The sequence below is a fragment of the Hetaerina americana genome, unplaced genomic scaffold (genome assembly GCF_022747635.1).
Source record: "Hetaerina americana unplaced genomic scaffold, ioHetAmer1.1.p SCAF_19, whole genome shotgun sequence".
Lineage (NCBI taxonomy): Eukaryota > Metazoa > Arthropoda > Insecta > Odonata > Calopterygidae > Hetaerina > Hetaerina americana.
The window spans coordinates 8,720,014-8,744,603 of NW_027286752.1; the positions used below are offsets into that span (position 1 = coordinate 8,720,014).

Below are 24,590 nucleotides of genomic sequence, written 5' to 3' on the forward strand. Positions count from 1 at the left end.
CATCCAAAGTTGGTTCATTCTGTGATAGAATAAAAGATGAAGATGATTCACGGCCCCAAAAAATGTACATACAATTTTCTTTGAACAAACCTTGTACATAATCTATTTTTTAAATGGAATGCATTATTGTAATTTACATCAATTTATAAGGGAAAATTGATTTGCTTAATGAGTTTTCATTTGACAAGAAAGATTACAGAATGAATTAAGCCTGTTAAGCAGAGTTCAACTGAAATAGTTTATGAGTTTTCCCTTGACTGTAGTTGAAATTCTTGTTACATTCCATACTTTTTTGTATTATCATTATTTGGTTAACATCAAAACTATTTTTTTTAAGTCATGACATACATGTCCCAATTGGATATCAAACTAATGTCAAAACAATTCAATTCCATATGGCACAGAAAATACCACTTGTTCTTCCTCATTTACCACAGAAAAAGCAAATCATGCACAACTGTATGGACTGAGGAAAATAAAACTTTCCTACACATGATGCAGAAAGTAGAGCGCACTTCTGTTGGCCCCTTAACTGCATGCATTAAGGGACCAATGGAATGCATCACCACTCCCAACCATCACAGTGACAACAGTTCACATGAACTCCTCTGCAGCTATTCCCTTCCCCCTCAACTTTTAAAACACTAGTAGATATAGGCTTCATTAGATCGATATTTAAGATTAAATACCAATTACTGCTTTTTAGTTAATTAATGGTGTTACTTCTCATGGGGCAGGCTTCATTTTAAAGACAACAGTACCATTAGTTTATGCATAAACTAATTAACAATGAAGAAGTGAAAATTTTCAAGATTTACCCAAATTGAAGATTATGCAACTTTAAGTTATGACAATAACGTCCAGGTCTAATATTTAGTCAGTATGCATTATTTCAACAAAATTTTAAATTTTCATGGTGTAACTCTTACACTCTGATATGGAGTCCAGCCTCTTGACTATTAGACATTCAAAGTGAATCTTTTAGTGTTTATGGTCAGTCATTACGGAGCTTTTCAAAATACTATTATGAAAATATTAAAAAATGATATCGTATAACAGTGAGCTTACCAATCCATGTAGAAAAAAGAATCAGTAGAAATTTGTTTCAAAATAGTTGATTTAATCATTACGCATCATTTCAAGGTATTCTCATATTTTTCACGGAAAACAAATAGGTAGCATATTACTTTAAAGAATGGTTTTTGTATGCATGTTATTGCTTTCTAAATAATTTTCAGTTTCATACTTTCAATACCTGTGCTAGTGTGGCTAACACCTGAATTGGTGTGGTTTTCTTATGACCCTACTGTACATTAGTCTGAGACATGAACACATAATTACATGGAGGAACAGGGAAATTTCCATTCCGTAGACAAGTAAAATTTTAATTGAGAGAAAACATTGGGCAGGCTTGGTTTTAAGCAGTAAAACACATGACTGTGAAGTTGTGAGTCAAATACAATTCAAGCACAGCACCCTCGTAAGAAATCCAAAGATATGTGCATGGTCATTCTGCAACTTGTTCTGGTAATACATGGAAGTCAATTTTACTTTCACCATCAGGTACTCACCTATGCGGATGAGCAAATAGCATGTGATGAGCAAACCATTCCCTGATGTGCTTGGATGCACGCAAATGATGGCTTAACACATCATACCATTCCGATGCTGCCCCCCTTAAGCTCTTCTTCGTATGAAAGCCAGTGTGAAAGAGAAAACGAGCTGCTAACTGAATGCTAAGCATACTGAGCTCTTCTGCTTCCGGACTCTGCAATTGAGATGCAGAGAAAGACATTGAATTATTAAATATATCCGCATTCATAATGGGAATTTAACTGCTACAAAATGTGTCTTGACAGCATAATTTTATGGGAAACGAACTCAAGTAACATTTCCAGTACTGCACACTCCAGAATGACCCAAATAAAGGGAAAAACTATTAAAATAATACTATAGTAAGTATGACCGCCTGGTCAAAACTTATTTCTAGGAATGTTAAAAGTTTATAATGATCAGCTGATTTGAGGAGACCCACTCATGCTGCTGACTAATTGTGATTTTGAAGATGCTCAGAATTTTATTGGAAATCCTTTTACAAGCATGAGGTACTGAGGCCAGATAAGTCACTAAGTTTTTGTGAAACAAATGAGCCTTCACAAACATATGGCTCAAAATAATTGCAATTAGAAAAAATATGGATGCAATTTTATAATTGTCAATTTCATATATTCATTGAATAATTTGCAATTACAAGCAATCACTACGAGAGCAATTTAGTGTCCAATATATTGTGCTAAGTATTACAATAACAGACTAAAATAATTTATTTATGTAGGGTGATAAGCATTTTCACATTTTGGTGGAAAAATATCTTATATTATCACAGATGACCAATTAAGAATATTTCATGTTGAAAAAAATTGTCTGATTTCATCTATCAATCTTTCCTAAATTGAGAATTGTTTTTAATTCCAGTTATTGGAAAAAAACCTATGTCATGCACTCAAGTAACCATGCATACCAATATTTAGAGTTGCTTATCAATGAAATTTTTAAACAAAACTTGATAGAAATGGTTTTATAACTTTAAAGCTGTTCAGCTAATGGAATCCTTAAAGAGTATTAATGCAATATATTGACAAGATTGTTCACTTCTATTACTTTCATTGTAGTGACTTGCTTTAAATTTCTTTCAATTCATAAGTAGAGGGCCAGTTGGTATGGTTAGGAATGCACTTGGGATGTAATTGATCAAAAAACTAAAGTTTGAAATGCATAATTGTTTTTTCAACTTCCTTGGTGACTTTTAGTTATGGAAAGATTATCTTAAATGAATTTGTACAATTTATTCAGCCATTGATTATTTTTCTGATGCTATGTCACCACTTGCATCATCCATTTCATAGAAATTGACATCAAGGATATTCTGTCCTTAAAGACATGGGCTAGCCTGCTCACCAGTTTATCCAGGGCATTGTGGTGCTGGAGCTGTATAGAGTGCAAGGGGCCTCCAAGGATGTGTGGATGCCTTGCTGGGATGGTTGGGATGTTACATGATGCTAGCTTTCGAATAAACTGGAAATACTCAGCAGCAAATTGGTTGCGATTGTGCATAAACTTTATATTTTGCTTCCGAACACTTCTTTCAATTGCTGGTGGCATTTTCATTAGACCCAACTTTGCATCTGCTGCAAATTAGATCAGATAAAAGAGATTACTAATGCAAGTGCATTATAATTAACAGCTCACATACATTCACACAATTATACTAACTCTAATTGAATTGCACAATGAAAACGCATCACCCTCTATCAAAATTGATAAAAATAAAGCTGAGAGATATCTCATGAACAAAAATCTTGATGTATATGAAGACTACTTACGCAATGTTAGCTCATCAAGTGACTTAGCAAGAAGGGCAGTGTCTTCATTGCTTGCATCTTGTCTGGTGTAAAAGAGCATGTAGGCATTCCACCATCGCTTCTGTCGGCGATAACTCATTCGTTTCAGCATGTGGTCAAATACTTCTCCCATGTAATCACCACCAAAGCACTGAGTCTTCATTTCTTCCTCATCCTCCATTTTACACTCACTCACCTCATTGTCATCAAATTTATACCATTTACATGTGCCATCTGTGTGTCTGAAATCAGCAAACATGTAGGTCCACTTTAATAATTAAAATGATAGTCTGGAGAACAGAGCAATATGCAATATTAGGCAGAAAAACAACTCTCAAAGCATCTTTTTCTTGCTGTCGATGGATATAATTCAGTTTAGAACAGAGGGCCACCATTACTACCTGCATGTATTATAGCAATTTTCCCAAAATGTGTTTATATGCTACGAATCACTTGACATTCCATTAAGCAGTAGTTGCCCTCCAATCAAAAAAAAAATAATTTTTTGGCAGCCATAACATTTGGGGTTAGATGGTCAATTGAATTAAGTAGAATTTAGAAAATATACGTTAAATGCAATTAACACATGGAGCATGGTGATTATGCTCTTTCCAACAGTTGGTGAAATACTGTGCTATGACATGGTACTATTTGAAAAGCAATAACAACATGTTAAGTACAGAATTTTGTTCTTGATTTGCAAACTATTGGATTCAATTTGGCCATGTATTTTATGGACACTAATTACCTACATACTGGAAATACTTTTGAATTTCTTGTATTTGATTACTGGTCAGACAAATAGTACCTAATTATTTTTGTCTGGATTAGACAATGTTTTCAAAGAATATATGAATGTACAGCAAACTCTCCATTATCTCCATTACTAAAAAAGAAAGAAAGACTCGTACTTTTCCACAGATTTTAAAAAATCTGTGGAAAAGTACGAGTCTTTCTTTCTTTTTTAGTAATGGATATTAATTACTTCCACGAAGTTAAGCCTGAAACAATAGAATATCTCCATTATCTATTTGCAGATTATCTGTGCTATTCTCTTTTCTCTCCAGCACCTCGAAATTTTAATAAAATACATTTGTAAAGATAGTTAAATGCTTTCAATTTAAAAACTTCAACAACCTTCATGAAAAATACAAGTTTGAAATACCTCGGCTTTCTTAAAATGTTTTAATTTCACAAAATCAGAAGTTATCAGTAGTAATTAATATTGTAATTTAAGTATTTTTGAATTATCCGAACTTTCCCAATATCATTTTACTTGCAGTCATTAGCCCTGAGAATTCCATATTCCCCTTTGAGGCTAGGCAATACATAGTTTCATTATGCAACAAATAAGTCATTAACCATCTACACTGAATTATTTTCATCCATATCATCTGATGAATATGAATCCACAATAGCAATCCTTTATAAAATTAATCCTTTGCCAGTTATTTGTTTTTTCCTGGCTTCATGATTGGTTTTAGCTTCAGATAGTTTTTACAGGAAAATGCATTCTGCTATTCACTTGATGATAGCTCTCTGATCTTATGAAACTTTATTCTACCCTTATAAAAATGGTTGAAAAATTGAAAAAATGTACTTTCCATTGCTAAAAAAACTGGAATTATTAACACCATGAAAAAGGAGTCTCTGCTTACATCACGACCAAATTATCTGTGTATTTTGGTAATCCACGTTTTTCGATTATTGATGCTTCATCATGCATCCATTAGCACTCCGATAATAATGAAAGTTTACAGTTTATACATGATGGAATACCTTGTCTTTCAGGATGGCTGAACTCAAAGGCAATCTTTTCTGGTTTTGATTTTTTATCCACATGTGTCGTAGTTTTGTACCGTAATATCACATGGACAATTGTTTGGCCACAAATGCTACACCAACAGTAATTATACATACACTAGCTTTCGTTGTATCCTCATTTTTCCTTATGTTCTGAATCGTAGATTCAGCATTTGGCTTATTACACCATATTTTATTTTCTCTCAAAAATTTTAATTCTCTAGCCCAATGTTATAGCTGTACACTCCACTTTTTCTATTTGCCTTACCAGTTCTTACATTTTTCTTCCATTGAGAATTGTTTTTCACGACTACTGGAACTGAAGGTGACTAAAATTTAGGGTAGCATCTTGCACACTGACACACTGAACTGTTTACTGATGAACAACAGGACATAATGATACTGATTCATACTAGATATTTCATAGAAGTTAATCTCTTTCTGGGATCTTTCATAAAGTACAGAAATGGGGATTCTTGTCAAATGCAGACTGTGTGTATCCAAAAAGATTATTACAATAAATGGAGTGGAAAAGGGCAGCAACTCACAATTAAAGAGGAAATGTTACATTTACCACAAAAAGCAAAATGATATTGCTCAGTAACAATGATTGAAAATGGATATTTAATCACTAAATGCAACATGAAGATTGCACAGAAAAATTGTTGCACATAATGCTTCTGTTTTCTGTATTTTTTAAAATGTGATGTTTTAATCCCATAGCACTTTGACTTTGTAATATTGACATTATGTGGTGCATTAAAAAGACATGTGCAAGCTTGTTTCATCAATGACACCACACCTTGGCAAGAAAATTCACCAATCTTGTGAAACTGGGTCGACAAAGATAACCTGTATTTTGAGAAAATCATGTTGTATGAATCCGCGCTACGTGAGGGTTTATTGTATTATTTTCATGTTTTATGTCAGTCACATACTACCTTGATCAAAAAGTTCCCGGAATAACCACCGTGTGGCGCTCCCATCGTTCCGATTTGAGTTCTGTTTTTTTTTGTTAAATTGGTACATCTGTTGTTGATATTCCCTTTAAATCTTAGTGTCATAACTTGACATTTGCAAAAGTTACGGTCGGTTTTCGGTATGTCCATCAGTGCTTCCTGCGATTTTTCCATTACTTCCTCTCGGCTGCTAAAACGCGTTCCCCGTAATGGTTTTTTAACTCGATTGAACAGAAAGAAGTCACAGGGAGTCAAATCAGGTGAATTCGGTGGCTGTTGGATGGTATTTGTTGCATTTTTCGTCAAAAAATTACGAATAATGATAGCACTGTGCGACGGTGCGTTATCATGGTGCAAAATCCACGAGTTTTCTGCCCACATTTCTGGTCTCTTTCGGCGAATTGCTTCACGCAAACGTCTCATAACGCCCAAATAATACTCTTTGTTTACTGTCTGGCCTTCTGGCAAAAATTCATGATGCACTACACCGTTGTAATCCATGAAAATCGTCAGCATTGCCTTCCTTTTTGACTGAAAACGACGTGGTTTTTTTGGTCTCGGCTCATTTGGTGAACGCCATTCACTTGCCTGATGTCTGGATTGCGTGTCGTACTCATAAACCCACGTCTCGTCTCCAGTAATGATCCTTTTGATGAATGTGGGATCGGATTCAGCCTCGCAAATCATGTCTTTTGCGACGTCAACACGGTCTCTTTTTTGCATGAAATTGAGGTCTTTTGGCATGCTACACGATGGAAACCCAAATCATTAACCACAATGTCTTGGGCGGATCCATAGGCAATGTTCAAGTCCTCCGCTATTTCTCTGATGGTTAATTTGCGGTTATTGACCAACATTTCTTTTACTTTATCAATTTTTTCACCGACTTTCGATGTCGATGGTCTGCCACTGCGTTCATCATCTTCGATTGACTCACGACCACTTCTGAACCGCTCGTGCCACTGGTAAACGACCGTTTTTTTTAGAGAATCGTTGCCGAAACACTTTTCCAACATTTCCAACGTCCGTGCGCCACTAAATCCGTTTTTTACGCAAAATTTAATACAAGTTCGTTGTTGCAAATTTAAATCCATTTCTGAAATTGTAAAAAATCGCCAACACACACAGAGATAGATGTACTCTTGGCTACGTACCTTTTGCAAATGTCAAGTTATGACACTAAGATTTAAAGGGAATATCAACAACAGATGTACCAATTTAACAAAAAAAAACAGAACTCAAATCGGAACGATGGGAGCGCCACACGGTGGTTATTCCGGGAACTTTTTGATCAAGGTAGTATGCTCCAAAACTAGCTAATTATTAATATACTGACTCGAAATTTTATATTTCCTTATTGTATGGAAATTCACAGAATATTAATAAACAACTTTAACACAATGGTTCTAATAAAAAGTATACAGAACGTTATCAAAATTGAACCACAAAATTTCAATCAAGACTGCACTCATCAAAGCTATGGCTAAAAATTCACCACAAAGAATACAATTACAGACTCCAAAACATAGATAAAAAAATTTTAACTTGCTTACAGGAAAAGCTAATGGATGGCCATGATGTTTTAACTTTAAATGCATAGTGATATTCTAATTTTTAAAAAATTAAATACAGTGCCCTGACCTAAAAGAACGCTTAACAGTTACCAGGCAGTTTTAAATTAAAAATGAATGACTCTCATCTTAATTAACAGCTTAATATCTTCAAATGCACCTCAATGAGTTTTGGCATCCTGTATTTTGCTCCTACTACACACACACAACACACGTGCATTGCAGGTTGTCTAGAAGTCCCCCAAACCTCTTGGATGATTTGATAAAATATATTGGTGGTATTTTTCAAATTTCTCACTAATTATGTCTTCACCAGCTACATTTTCAAAATATTTTCTCCTTTCTAAATACACAGCATGTGCTTCCTAGCTACATATTTAAAACATATCGGAACTTTGACAAGTCTTGTTACCATAGGTCTTAAGTAATTTCAAAAAGATGTTTTTAAAAAACAGCATCTATAGAAAGATATGGGAACTGTTAGGAAAAAGAATTTGAATATGGCAACATATTTACGTATTGCATATACCTGTATACAACGTACACCTGTTCAGGTGTGTTGGAGGAAGGAGTTGGGATGGGCAGAGTAAGGAATAAGATAGTAGAGTAAGGAGTAAGATAGGGGTGTCCATGATCAACTGCGCTGTTCAACATATACGTGGAGGAAATGATAAAGAGGCATGGGAAGAACTGGAGATAGGAATGAAAGTCGGCAGGGAATCCGTAACATCAGTTTGGTTTGCTGATGACCAAGCTTAGTTTGTCATTCAGCCAAGGTATTACAAGCATTGGTGAGCGCATTCGAAAATCAGGACGATAGGCATGGAATGTGAATCAATAAAAATAAAATGAAGAGAATGCGATTTTCCAGAAAGAGAAAGGCTGGGTAAACTATTAAAATAGGAGTTCATAAACTGGAGCAGATGAAGAGTCCACCTATCTCGGAAGTTTTCTGGGCCAAAATTGTTTCCTTATAAGAAGAATTACTATAAGGCAACGAAGCTATCACAGGGATGAGGGCATTTATGACAGGGACGTTTAGTGAGGATATTAAGAAAAGGCTAGTTCAAACACTTACATGGAACATAGTTTTACGCGACACAAAAACAAGGTCAATGAGGCATAGGTTGGAGGCTTTTGATATGTGAGCGTGGAGAAGTAAACAGAAAGGAAAAGAAACAAGGAAGCACTAGATTTGGGTGGGGAGGAGAGGGAATTCTTGGGAGAAATCCAAAGTAGGCAGGAGAGATGGATGCTTAGCATTATAATTAAGGATGGAATGTTGAAGACTGTGAGGGGAGAACGGGGACAGTAGGGAAAATGTTAGGCAGGTGAGATGGGGGTGCATAAGGATATGCATGTGGGACAGAATGAAATGATATAGTAAGTATGCAGAATTGAAGAACATTTCAATTTAGTTTAGAGAGTCAAGTTGTGCCTTATTAGAGCTGAGCTTAGAACTGTAGCTATCTTCAGTCTGTGTCAATCCAATACCCATTGAGATTAAATTCACTGTTTACTGCAGTTTTATCTTGTATTTTTCTTGTGGAAGCATATGTAATAATTTTCATATGAATGCATCCCTATAATTCTCTATTTCGTATATAAATGCCTCTCTTACAAATTACTTTAACTATGTGCTTATATTTCAAACTTTTATATGAGTGCATATGCTCAATTTAGTTTAAATATTAGTATTGTGGGAATAGTATACTCCATTTTATTTTCTTTGCAGCAATGTGTTTAGATACAGAGTCTAAACACATTGCTGAATCTGTCGCAGACTTTTTGAAGAAAAAACCCTGACTTACAATCAATATTGAATAAATATTCATGAATGAATTTTTAAGTAATATTCTTAATTGAATGAAGTCTTACCTGTGGAGGATGTAAGAGTAATAATGGCCACCACTAGCTTGACCACTGTGGACCACTATTCCTGATAGCTGGTATCGGGTACAAACTTCAGGTTTTGCTGTTTCATAATCACGATCTATATCTTCCCCCTCAAGTTTAGCTAAACCAGCAACTGTAAATATCATTACAAGTTATATTAAAACCATTTTACAATTTACAAAAATTATTATCTATCACCTAACACATACTTAAATGCTTAATAAAATAATGACTGTGTGTAAAAGAAACATTAAAGACTCACCTGTATATGGATTCATGTCCAAATCTCTTGGAAATTCAAAATAATCATTAAATTTCATGGCACAAACTCTCTCAAAATCATACTCAAAGCGTTTTAATTGTATGGCTAAAACTGGGGGCAACTTTTTTACACACAGCCTTTTTACAGTCATCACCTAAAGGATACATAGAAAAATTATGTTAGCAAATAATTAGGGCATCATCAAATCATGAAACTAATTCCACCAAAATTTTCAAAATAATATCAAGTACCTGAGGGTATACTGACCTTTTTATTACACTTTTCACAATGATACGCATCAGCACCTTCGAGAAGCTCACCCTTCACATATTGCTCTAACGAGTCCAGCAAGTTACTATGGTTCCTTATATCAACACTTATCACACTAAATGGTTCCTCTTTGGAATATCTGAAATAAAACATCCCAACATGAGAAGAGGATACTAAAAATAAAAAGGGAGACAACTTATTATGCTAACAACAGGACAGTAACTTACAGTAAGTCCCTTTTCTAAATTAAAATTCTCGAATCACAAAAAAATAATGCAAAATATGTATTCATTGGGATTAAAATGGAAAATTATTATTGGTAAAATTAATTTCAATAGCAGTCTCTATGAACACAATTATACCAATGTAATTAACTGGGAAGGTTTTTCACAGACAAAAAATTCTCCAAATATTTTTATCATGGCAGCTCAGCTCGAATGCCTTCATTTTTATATCACTACTATTGGTGGGCATATGCCTAGAAAAACTTGGGTATAACCTAACTAAAAAAGTAGGTCACACCTTTTAACACTCAATGAGAAGTTTTGTGTATTTGTATTAAGATAACTTCAGTTGATGCACACTGCTCTCATTGCCAATTGTGAATTTTGAGACAGAGCATAAGCCCATCTGCTGAAATCTTAGCTATTCATGAACCAGGCATGCGCAAGACTATGAAATAAAAATAGCTATTAAAGATACTTGTCTTGGTATACATTACAGGCAATTCATACAGCCTTAAAGTTCATTCATATTTTGTCATGTCAATACACATTAAAAATTCTCAAAAGAGTATGAAGCAATCAATCCAATGGCTTACTTTAGAAAGATTTCACAAGTCTATTACTGTATTTTCCGATCGATAACCCACGTGTTATCTATAAAAAAATGTTCAGATGATCGAAAAAATGAGGATGCGCGTTATGTAATGAAAATTGAAAAAATCCAAACAGACATATTTTTACACACACAGATCAGATGTAGACATATTTTTACGTGCATTATTTATAAATTTTGCATGCATATATACATGTACATACAGATGCACAGCATCTATACATATTCAAGATAACTATGAAGCCTTCGGTGTGCAGTATCTATATAAAATCATGATAACTACAAAGTTCTGGGTGCACGTTATACATTAGGTGCATGCTATCAATGGGAAAAAACGGTTTTTTCTCCTACCCCGGCATTTGGTAAAGACAGTGGAAAGAAAGAGTTGATCACTCTACAGAAATTAAATCCTTGAGTAAAGAGACTTCAATAGAGAGCCATAAATTATCATTCACTAAATTTCTATAATCAAAATATAATCTACAGTTCCTTACAGATGTCAAACATTTTTATTTCAAATGCTTTTAATTAATGAAACCAGGTGACTATGTTCATAGATATCATAAATTATAATTAAATTATTTGTTCCAGCAGACCCAAAAGAAAACTTAAGCAAGGCAGAAAACTTTAAGATATTACTGTATTTCCAGACTGACATCTAACGTTGTAACTATTCAGGAACAATACCAAAATACATAATCATAACATTAATGAAGACCTTATTTACATTTAACTTGAATGTCAATCAATTCTGCAATGTTCTGAAGCACAACAAACTTAAAATATCACATCTTAATAGGTTGTTTTACACTCACCTATGCGGGCAGCCTTTACAAATTTTCTGGTCTGAGTAAGATCCTCCCAGTATCTTCCCCATCAGCTGTTCCTGGCCCAATGCCTTTAATGCTTCATCTATACTTTCTACAAGGCTCATGAAGAACTCAACTGCATCCTGTTGTTCCCGAAGGTTCACAGGCTCACCTTGAAGTCTACAATGCCAGAAGAGGATTCATTACAGTTATATCTTTATAACCAGGTTCCCTAATAATTTATGTAATTCACTCTTCCATGGACTCTCATCTTCAATCATGGTTTTTGGGGGATGAGACCAAAAATATGATTTTAGATGAGTATTTTTTAACAAGCTACCTACTGATAAAATGAAAGCCCTGAAATGCCAGGGCTCAACTAGGAAAACCTGAAATATCACTTGATATACTTTCAATTCAATGTGAATGATCGACTAAAATAAGAGAAAGTCTTAAGTGTGAGACAGGAATAATTCCTCACAGTTTAAAATACAAAATATCACTCTCCACCAACTCATGACAAATCCAGAAAATATATAACAATTACACGAACTTACAATAATAATTATGGGTTTCCAGTTCTTTATAAATTTGAAAACATTTTCAATTGCAGATGAATTGGAGAAATAATACACAGCATTAAATATTAACAGAATGGTTAGAAATTCCTTGTGAACCTATGGGATGTTTAACTAACACAAGGGGGCTTTACTCACATTACACAAAAAGTTACAGAGCATTTGATTTTAAAGGAAAAACTAAGTGAATGTAATTTATTAGTATGGTTTCCATACAGGACTGAACACGGATTTCTAGGAAGGGCTGAAATAAATTAATTGAGAAATATTGTCAGAATCAAATGCAAAATCTTCAACTTGTCCCAAATTTTAGTTTCATACAAAGGCATCATGAAATGTGCTACATTTGAACAACCTGAACTTGAATGAAAGACATCACACTTCAGTGAACTGACTTATTATAGACGACTGGTGTATTAATAATGAAAATGTCTTGGCTATGGTTTCACCTAAGAATATACTCAAAGCGAAACTTCTATCTTTAACTCTTAAAGGGACCTCCAAAATTAAGAGCAAAAAACAAGTTGAACATGATAAAATGATAGTAAAATTAAAATTAAGGAGTTTACATCAATTATTAGGCAAGTAACACTGGCATATTTAAACATAATCACATTTAAGAACACTTTTGCCACAAAATCCAAGAAATATGACACAAGGAGTTTCCAATCCATCATACACAAATTGTCGTCAGGGAATAAAGCATAAAAGCTGCACTCTAATTTCTAAGCCATTCATCATTACTACACTTAAGGTTCCATGCTTTAAGGCATGTTCTTAAACTTACTCATTTGTAAAGTGGGTTTAATTCGATTAGTTCTGTTTGGCAAGTACAAGTAAAAGTAAAAGAAGTATTGTATAAGAAAGCTCTACCTACCATATCTCAATACTCAGAAAATACTCACTTGAAATGCTTCCATAATCCCCTTGGTACATAATATTGGAGTTTGCTGTAGGCTAGGTGGCCAAAAATGGCCTGAACTTGTTTGAGGATTCCAATATTGTATTCCTTTCGAGATTCTTCCAAGCCAGATTTTTCATCATTGCAGTCATTATCACTTGATTCCACGTTTCCCTGAAATTTACACAGAAGGAACTTTGTATTATAAATGTACCTGCATACTTTTCAGTTGATTTCTCCTCTCCTTCTTTGCCAGATAATATAATGTACATCTTGTGTTAGGCAGACATCTTGTTAAAGGCATTGTATCGTCAATTTTGAAGAAATGTCGAACCATTTCTTTATAAGATAATAAACTGGGAAGGAAAAACAATGTACACATTAATCGTGCTAGGAGTAATTTTTACAATTACACAATACAAAATTCCCCTTACTTATTAAGCAATCCCCTTCACTTAAAACTAAAAACTTTGAGTGAAAGACTAAAATATGGAGTATAGCATAAAACAAGAATTCTGATGTAATGAGTAATGGCAAAAGTTCACTTTATTGCCCTATGATTCACATGTTAAATTAATCATTAATAACATGGCACCCACAGTGGCCATTCAATATTACAAGTGAATTGCCACTGATCAATAACTGAGAGAACATGGAAATAATAAAATAATATCATTATTTTATTGTCAAGCACACACATTTTTGCCCAGCGACCATTCATTATTTACGGAGAAACACAAGTGTTAGATGGCAGCAATAGTGAAAATATGAAGCAATGGCCAGGATCAAAGCAATTGAAACATATAGACCACTCAGTTCAAGATTGATAGTTCCGCAGTTTATCTGCCCACAAATGTAAGTTTTCCATGGCTACTTGACTGACAGCAGTGATATGCTGCAAAAAAATAGGGATTAGCAAATGGACGATTATGGAATTAACATCAGCAAAAATGAGTTTAATATAGCAAGCTATTTTGAAGTGACAGTGAAGCCTTGTTATATCGAGCTTCCACTTAGTTTTAAATAATCATATGTAAAAAAAGCAATTTCTCTCCCACTCTTATTCCTCAATCCATCCCTAAATTAAATGTATAGACAAACAACCTTGCTAAAGCTACACCTGAAGATGAACATTTCCTGAAACATGGGTCGTGAGTTGTTTTTTTGTTCATGTTTTAAAAAATTTTACCTATAAATTAATAAAACATTCTAACAATCCAACTGACTTGAAGCAAAGAAAATGAATGTGAGGTGTTGAAGGCTCGACCCTGATTTGATGATATTTTTGGATATAATGCCTACATAATTTATTTAAAGAGATAAAACAGGACTGTCCTAAAACTTCCTCCATGGTGAATTATTTGCCTGTATGATAAGCTGCCAAAAGCAAGCGGGTATAGATTATAGTGGAGGATGATCATTGGCAAAAGTAGGCTGTAGGTAAATTCACATTGGATATACGATTAAATATATGAAATGATAATATATATTGTATTTTTTCTCATTTATCATTTCTTTATAAAATTTTAAAATGTTTTCAAAAATCTGGAAAAGAAAAAGGTGAACAATTTCAGTCAATGATTTGTTGATTCCATTCTGGACCCGCTGGCAGATGTGATTTATAATCTTGGTCATTGACATGCCATGTTTGAGGTATCAGAATGGGGCTATGACTCAAATAAATTACTACAAATATTTATAACTTCAAAATATGACAATGCATGCAATAAAAATAACGTAAAGGCACAAAATTATAAGATAATTCTTGATAAAAATTTCCTGGATTACAGACCTATACTTCTGACATAAAATTCCCACTGTTATGAGTTATATGAATTAGCTGATAGTGATAAAAAATTGCCATAGAAAATAATGAGAATATTACAGTGATTTTTTAGGATTGTGATACCGCATAACATTGAGATTCCACCCTCAGAGGAATTAAATACAATTTATGTAGAGGAAGCAAGGATAACACTTGAAGTTTATTAAGGAAAAATTATCATTGAGGCACATCTTACATGGAATTAGAGACCAGATATATAATTGAACATCATCCATTAAAAGCTAGGGGCATTACAACTTGGTCTCTCCTCATCTATCATAACCTGAATATGAAAATCCTAATTTCTTCATAGTTGGTTCTTTGGAGAAGAGACCCCAATTCAATGACCTCATTTGCAACAACGAGGATTAACTTTTGAGACTACTGAGTTTGTGAAAAGAGCAGCGGCAACAGACAAAATATACGGGGTCTATAAAACTATCGCAAATTTTGAATTTTCGCAGGTTACGTATATTTCATTTACGATTTTTTTGTGGCGTTATGTTGGTACTTATGTCTCTCCCTTATGCCGAAAAGTTCGGCCATTTTGAATGTTCAGTTAATTGTTGACAGCTGTTTTGCTTGGATGTGTTTTGGCTTTTCTTCGATGTTTGCCTGTTCCAAACAATGGATCCAAGAATCTCTATCAAATTTTGTGAGAAAAACGAAATTAAGTTCACAGATGCATTCCGAATGTTGACTGTGGCATATGGAGAAGCTACGTTTATTGGTGGTACGAAATGTTCTCAGAGGGCCGAGAAGATGTGAACGACCAAGAGCGAGCCGGATGCCCGAGCACCTCAACAACAGACGAAAACATTGATGAAGTGAAGAAAATAGTATTGGCCAATGGTCGAATCACCGTTAGAGAAGTTACTGAGGACCTGAACATATTGATTGGCTCGTGCCATTCGATTTTTACCAAAGATTTGGGCATGACACGGGTCGCTGCAAAATTTGTACCAAAACTGCTCAATTTCGACCAAAAACAGCAACGCATTAACATTGCTAATGAGGTGCTGGACTCTGTCCGCGATGACCCAAATTTGCTCCAGAGGGTCATAACCGGCGACGAATCATGGGTTTATGGTTATGACGTGGAAACTAGAGCTCAATCGTCCCAATGGAAGCTGCAGCACAAGCCAAGACTGACAAAAGCACGCTAAGTTCGGTGGACTGTGAAAGATTTGCTTCCAACTTTCTTTGATTGCAGGGGCATGGTGCATCATGAGTTCTTGCCATAGGGTAGAACGGAAAATAAGGAATACTACCTGCAAGTTATGCGCAATTTGCATGAAGCAATCCACCACAAATGCCCGGATTTGTGGAAGAACAAAAATTGGCTTTTGCATCATGACAATGCCCCTGATCCCACATCGTTACTTGTGCATGAATTTTTGGCCAAAAACAACACACTAATGATGCCGCAGCCACCGTATTCCCCAGATCTGGCCCCCACTGACTTTTTTATGATCCCGAAACTGAAGAGGCCTATGAAAAGATGACGCTATGCTACAATTGACAAGATAAAGATGGCATCGAAAGACGAGCTGTACAAGATCACAAAAAATGATTTTTTGAAGTGGTTCAAGGGTTGGAAAAAAAATTGGCACAAGTGAATAATATCTAATAGGGATTACTTTGAAGGGACAAAATAGGTATTCATGACTAAATAAATAATTTTTGTAAAAACACAAAAGTCATAATACTTTTTGAACAGACCTTGTATAACTTCAGGCATTGTACTGACTAGCTAGCATAATTACTATATATTTGGTTATGATCATATGGGTTTAAGTCATGACACACAAAGCACTTGCATGGAATCATTTGTTGAACATGTGACTATGGTTGAGCAGGTTGCATTCTAGGGTTAATTTCCTAAGACAATGACCAGCTGCCATTTTTGATTCCTTAAGCAGCAGAAAAAATATCTACCCTATTTTACATCTATATGGTATTTATGTTCCAAAATCAACATAATCTGATATCATTTATCATTGATATATGCACACCATACCATTCATATGTAAATATGATATAAAATAAAACACTTCTCTGATTAATTTGCTGACATAACAATGAACTGTGTGATCTTATATATGAAAAAGAAGTTACAGTTAACATTGATATTTCTAAAAACCATTAATGCCAATGTGTACCTCGCCCTCTGGCCGATCTACCCCACTGAAGTCTTCTGAAAGATCAGTTGCCGCACCATCTGCTGCCAGGAGACCTGTCCTAATGCTCGCTATCATATACAACTGCTGAAGAACTGAGTTCATGTAACATGTCGCGCCTGCATTCTTCAGGCCAACAAACCCCTTGGGATGTCGAGGACCAACAGGAGGAAGAAAGTCCCACTCAACAAGGGGCTCTTCTCGATCTGCAAGGACAAGAGTAAAAATATATTCATTTGTCCTACGTGAACGAAAAATAGTAAACACGGCATAGCAAAAAATACTTATAAAAATTGAGTTTGAAATGTGTGATGGTCATTCATCACCAAATGCCAACCACTAAACCACATCACTGAACACTATGAATCATTTGGAGAAAAGCCTATCACAACTAACTTTAGACTTTTAAAACTGAGATGAGCTACTCCTTGAGGCACCTAAACATTAAATTAATACTACTCGAGGTCATTACAATATGGCCTTTGATTAAACTATATTAGAAGAATCTCGATTATTATTATTTAAAAACAAAACTCAATATATGCCAAATACAAACTTTTGCTAACATTTCGCTTAGGGGAACAACTTAATGCATGTGTTCAGCAACTTTAGGCATATATTAAAAATGGTAATTGCATTTTAAAACCATTATGTTAAAACTCAACAATAACATGATGGTATAAAATACTATGGAACCTTAGACATGTAGGACAGGTTATTTCAGTGTTGCCACTTGCAGCAGAAGTCAATTTCATGAACATACGGACCAATTACAGACCTTTTTCACCAAGTTCATAGTGTCCAACTGACAAAGTAAAAAAAATAAGGTTCTAACACCATTTTATTCAATCCTTGAACTAGCTTGCCTGCACATTACTCTAACTGAATAATACTGACAGACTACAGTATCATCAATATCATAAGACAGGAGTTATAATAAATAAATACAAGATACAATCTAGATACCACCCTTACCCGAGTAGAACATATCCGTAAGCATTTGGACAAGGAGGTGCATATTTGGTACACAGTGATCACAGAGTGCAACGAGCAGGTCAAACGCAGCATTGGTGGTGGGAGGAGATGCACAAACTGGTGTGGTTAGAGGGCCACCGCCATCACTCCCTTCTCCCTCTAGTTCACCCGTCTGCTGCAACCTCACCATCAAACGGGAGGCAGGAAACACAAAGTCTTCGACCAATTCCTGAGCGTTGGAACAGAAGAATCAAGAGATGTTAAACTTGATCCACAAATGAGGTTATTACTAGGATTATTAACAATGTCAAACTGACTCCAGCAAAAGTCTAGCAAATTGAATCATGTGGGTAAAGATACATTTACTTAAATTAGGGTGATAAACATAAAAAAATTTCATAAAATCTGATTACCTAGAACAGAAAACTGAGTATGTATGATAGTTTTTCTCATTACATCAAATACAATAGATAAAGACAATAAGAGGAATTACGAGAAGCTCAGTGATAATTAATAGCAATAATTGTTATTTTATAATAACAGTGGTCAAGACCACGGAAGATTTTTACTTGCTATTAATGATGACTATACTTAAAAAATTTAATAATAATGAGCAAATTTAATCGGAAAAAAGTCCATTATACCAGATTTTGAAGTTGTCATTTGTTGATTTGCTATATGATACTTCAATAGAAAACTACATACAGAACCATTCCATATATAATCATAATATTTAAATTGCTTGCATGACCATTTTAGAAAATTCATTTCTCTTACAGGAAATCCTGTATTTTTTAGCATATCAGAACCATATCTTAGAAAACTATTTCTGAGCTTACATCTTCATGAGTGGCCATTTCTTTGACATGGCTAATGGTCATGTTACTGTACATGGTAGCCTTGATATTTCAAAAATTATAGTGGTTAGTGGTTCAAAACTATTTTGCAGATTTTCAAGTGATACTTTAATATTTTTAAGCAAGTTTAGCTCATAATCACTTCATTCATACTGGAAATATAGGCTGAAATTTGGGCAAAGAAGAAAAATTTGAATCTTGGAGTCTTAATTTTTGCATGATGGGGTTTAACATTAGGCTTCAAATTTTTAATGAATATGTCTACCCATAGGGAATTTGAAAATAAGCATGGCTTAGAAACACATCCTTTTTCTCGGCAGAGGGTCAAACTAGGCCATTTGTGACACTTGGAAAGATTAAATATCTCATATAGGTCCCCATGAAAAAATCTGAAATTTAGTGTGACAAAACCATGACCTGTGCTCAACTCACACCTAATATCTCCAATTTTTGACTTCCAAAACCCCTAATATTATTGCTTGACAAACATCAGCGACTAAATTATACGGATTCAAATCTGGAGGGGTCAAAGTTGCCTCAATGATTAACTTCTACACACTGTAATACATGTTTCTGAAACATCTGAATGTAGTTCAAATGATATCTCATTTGAATGGTAAGTTTTCATTAGAAATTAATTATGCCAGCCATCAATTTTCTCACTCTTTGATGAGTAGGAAGATCACTTTAAACTCATCCTGAGTATACTTACTACTAAACCAATTGAAGTGTCTCAATTCATGAAGAAGTGCAATTCTGCAATACCATATATTGGTTTGAAACTCACCTCTGGTCTTGGGAGCAATTTTTTTGACAATATTATAACTCCAACGACCTGATTACAATTAAAATCGTTTATTCAAGAAGTCAGTTCAAAGAAAATTTTCACACACATGAGTTAACTATTGTGCCAAGAGAAAATTTTTATCTGGAGTTAACACTGCCTTGATATGAAAAGGGTGAACACTCTACATTTAAATTAAATATTAGATAAACAATATTTAGCTACATAATTGATCACACTAGAAAATCAACAGTTAAGCTTACAATGCAACAATTTCAGAGTGTAAAAATCATTCACCTTGACCGGGATGATTTTTACACTGAAAATGCTGCGTTGTAATGCACATGTAGCAGATGACTCCATTAAAAAGTTACTGTTGCGGCATCTCCTGCAGTTTCTTGGAATTAGTTAAGCTTACCTTGATAAGGTTAATGCCTGTCCTTTCATCAGATCCTATTTCAAATCTCTTTTCAGGAGACATGAATGAAAGGAGTTCACGAGCAATCCCCAAGTGCCCTTCCAGTACTGCCTCATCAACTTGAGATTCTCCTGTTTCCCTCACATTTTCCTGCAAATAAAAAGGGGCATTAACCACTACAGCCCAAATAAACAGTTCTCAACCAGGAGATTCTAATTACTTTTAATGCAACTAATTATATTCCCTAGCATAAAGAGAAATTAAAAGCCAAAATATATTTTATTCATTGAAGGCATCTTATATATATTTACATTACCAGAGGTCAGACAACAAATAGAGACATTTATATTTTCTATGATTGGTGGTCAAAAAAGACTTATCCGGGATTATTAGCTCAACATGAAAAGGCAACTACTCAACCATATTATTTTATTAAATTTTTGTTATGAACATCAATACTAGCAGTGCATTTTCCAAATATATTTGAAAATATATATTCAAATATATTATACCTTTGCAGTTCAACCTATCAACTTTATGTCTTCCATTTATAAGCCTGTGCAAGACAGCATACCCTGAACTTTTCACCTTCAACAGTGGCAACACAGCAACCCTTTTATAAAACTACAGACCCTTTTTTGCTGGTCGCAGCGGCAAAAAATGATTCCATCTCCAAGATGGTGGCTGATTAAAACAAAATACTTGAGCAAGGGCATTTCTAGTTAAAACAAAAAATTAACATAATGGTCAAGCAACCATTCAACTTCAAATCATTTTATTGCATATTGATTGATTGGCAAGCTAAGTGTTCCATTTTGGAGGAATAAATATATTCATATTTGCAATAACATCATAGGAAGCATTTACAAAATCGAATGGGAAAATGAAAAAAAAAAGAAATGATTACTTACCCTGACCTTTTTAAGCCATTCAATTTCTTTACTGAGAAGTTTATCTGCTGTAGGCAGTGGGCAGCCTGAACAGCATGCAAAATTTAACAACCTACATAACAACTGCAAAAGAATAAATTTCATGGTAAGTACACAGATCAGATTAGAAATAACAATTAAGTCTAGAGCTATATTTACAATTCAATTTAGTATTAAAAAAACTGCTATTAAATCCTACAGTAATTAATTTAACTATAAAACATAACACCTTGGCATGCAGAGCATTTTTACCTAACTGTCAAAACCTAATAGAAACAGCTCTTTCTAGAGCACCTTTTTGTTGAAACTACAGGTAATATATGTAAATATTTACATCACATGGAATTTCAATTCCTCGTGGGTATTCATTCCTCAAATAGAGATGAAGATGATAAACACATACTAAATACAAAAATGCTTATTGCACAAAAATGAAATTAAATTAGTTAATAATTACAATGGTTTAAATGGTCGAACACACCACCAATGAAAATAAGCACTGTGGCAAACCTACTTCTAAGAGAAATCTTCCGTACGATTCCTTTCATATCAATACATAAATAGTGTCCTCATTAAGTGAAGGGCAAAGTATTTGAGGTGAAGCACATTCAGACACAAAGAATCAGAATAGTGTAAACCCTCCCTAATCTGGATTAATATTGGGAAGTGAAATTTCCGTTACACAGGATTTTAATGCACACAACCCCATGGAACATTTCCCTCTTGAATCTTGTGTACCATTGATTTTCATTGATTTCTAATGACTCCTAAGGTATGTTTCAGCCCAAAAGTATAAGATCCCATTAAATTATGAAATAAACTTATTTAATAAAATATAGGGCAGGCTGTCTACCAAAATTAAGTCTGTAACTTTGGAAGAAAAAAAACCAATGGTAATGGGTAATTAATTTAACTATCTCATTTATAGAATTTATTTCAATTATTTAGATAACTAATTGATCGCATTTTTATTTAAATAAAGGTGAGCTTAACTTCAACTGATTTCAAGATTACTTAAATTTTACAATCCATTGTTTAAATATATTCACTGGCAAAATAAATTGAAAAGCTAAAAAATATTTGAGAATATTTAAGATAATGCTTTGCGATGTTGCAGCACATTTTGGTTAAGGGTACCTGACTTTCATTATATATTAATTTCCGTGGATGAATGTTGATAATGGAGTAAATCAGTCTCAGATCAATTGGCTATCATCATTCGAGCGTTTGCTTGCATTTTTTGTGAAGCATTGTTTCAATGGAAATGAATGATTCTGGTTTTTCATTTGATACTGGTTATTATAAAAAAGCACTTTCGCAAGCATCTTAGTTTTCTTTTTGTTGATACTGATATCACATAATTATTCTCATATTTTCACGTCTTCCCCACTCACTTGGACTCCTTTAATGCCTAACCAATTCAGTCAGTCACCCCAGAAGTAGTCAGCCCCAGCCTATTTAATTTTATCATATGCCATCTAAATATAGCATATTTTTGTGAAGATCTAAAAACATCTAAAACCAGCACAAATCATGACATATTAATATTATAATGTAAGACCAAGTCCTAAATCTATATTCTCAAATGTACATCCATATTTTGGCTGAAGCAGAGTTAATTAAAAACTAAAGATACCACAATGCCATTCCTTAAAGGAAATAACAACAAGGCATAGAATGAAGAAAGCACACTGGGGGGACTGAAAAGAGCAAGTGCAGCCTAATATTATTAAAATTATCATTATGGATCCCATGGTAAACAGAGTGCTAGCCATGTATGAATATACGCATTTCCTAGCCATTTATTACACTTCTCCTAAATTTGCATGTTCCTAACCCAAATACGACAGTTGACACCAGATTCAGCCTGCCACCCAAAAATTTCCAATAATTTTTGGAAAAAAAGTGCTTTTAATGTGATATGCAGAAGCTGTTCTAGCATTCATGGGAAACCAAAAATATGTCAATTTTTATGAATTCAGCCTGAATACAGGTAATAATTTGCTGCACAAGCGTTAGGCATTTTTTTTAATTACTCTAAACTTTCCATCCTCTCATCAAAATCACCCTAACCTATCGGAGTCTGCAAATGCCCTCAGTTGATTCAATATTAATTATACAAATTGAGACGTCAGACTCCTATTTAAAGGAGAAGATGCATATTTACCTGAAAGTACTCATGGGAATTTCGAGCATAGTCAACCACTATAGAATTTAGAACAGTAAACAGTAGTGTAATGCAAAACTGAAGTGGCTGTTGTGTTCCACTGCACCACATGGATATCAAAAGAAACTGTTCCGCTGCTGCTGTCCGCACCATCCTGTGAAGAGCAAGAAAAGGTTGAGTACTTGCACCAAGCACACTACCTTCAGATTACGACAAAGTTTACTTTTGTTGCAATATGATTTTGAAGAAATAATTATGAAGGCATTACTGGAGAATAGGAGATTCTTAAAATGAAACAAGCTGCTAAGCTAAAATACAACACATGATTGCATCCTTTTCTTATAATTCTCTTAATATAAGTGGAAACATGGTCATTGAAGCAAAATTTGAAGCTTTTTAAATTTGATTATAAAGAAGAATGGAAAATGATAAATAGACAGAAAGGAAAATAAAGGAAGGAAGTGCTAGACATGGTGGGAGATTAGAGAGAATTGTTCAGAGAAATCCATAGCTAACAGGAAAAATAGATGCAAAATATTCTGTTAGGCAATGGGATGTTGAAGAATGTAATAGAGATGAAGAGAACAGGCATGTAGGACATATTAAAGGGGGGAATTTAAACAAGGCTTAAAGCATTGCTGGTCAGGTTGTTTTGCTATGAGGTGCCTTGAAAGGTATCATTGTTCTGACTGTGTCCATCCATGAATTTGCTTGGTGGACTTGTTTTTCTTCAAGAAGAAAAAAAAGGGCAATTGATGCACTGAAAATGAAACTTAAATGATTTTAAGAATAGTGACTGATCTGTGATTATTCCAAATCTTTATATAAGTGGTAGGTTAAACAATTATTTCAACTGATATCTTGCACTGTCAAGTATTCCAAGTTTTAACTTCATTCTAATTAACACTATGGTTAAAATATATGCATTCTGAAAATGTTCTACTATGGTTTTTTTATGGACACGAACTTATCAATCAATCCATATCTTCATATAATCCTGAAATTTCTTCCTGAAATTCAGTTTTTTTTACCATGACACATTCTGTGGAATGCTCAGCTACATTTATTACTGATGCAATGAAAAATATCACCTTTTTTGTTCGAAGTTAATTGAAATAAATTGTAAATTGTACTGAAATAGTTTTAATTAGAAAAATTTTTAGTTTTT

At 34.2% G+C, this 24,590-nt stretch overlaps 1 protein-coding gene across 5 annotated transcripts in view; it reads right to left on the bottom strand.

Moving 5' to 3' along the window:
• faf (ubiquitin carboxyl-terminal hydrolase-like faf) overlaps positions 1–24,590 on the bottom strand; it is a 94,099-nt gene that overhangs the window by 16,427 nt on the left and 53,082 nt on the right. For all 5 annotated transcript variants that reach the window (XM_071584509.1, XM_071584511.1, XM_071584510.1 and 2 more), the window contains 13 exons: positions 23,423–23,576; positions 21,238–21,339; positions 20,327–20,476; positions 18,268–18,496; positions 17,275–17,498; positions 13,292–13,461; positions 11,815–11,988; positions 10,160–10,301; positions 9,893–10,046; positions 9,613–9,763; positions 3,384–3,643; positions 2,959–3,188; positions 1,572–1,768 (listed from right to left, as the gene is read on the bottom strand). In XM_071584509.1, coding sequence (XP_071440610.1) covers positions 1,572–1,768; positions 2,959–3,188; positions 3,384–3,643; positions 9,613–9,763; positions 9,893–10,046; positions 10,160–10,301; positions 11,815–11,988; positions 13,292–13,461; positions 17,275–17,498; positions 18,268–18,496; positions 20,327–20,476; positions 21,238–21,339; positions 23,423–23,576 — 2,337 coding nt within the window. The remainder of the gene's footprint in view (positions 1–1,571; positions 1,769–2,958; positions 3,189–3,383; positions 3,644–9,612; positions 9,764–9,892; positions 10,047–10,159; positions 10,302–11,814; positions 11,989–13,291; positions 13,462–17,274; positions 17,499–18,267; positions 18,497–20,326; positions 20,477–21,237; positions 21,340–23,422; positions 23,577–24,590) is intronic.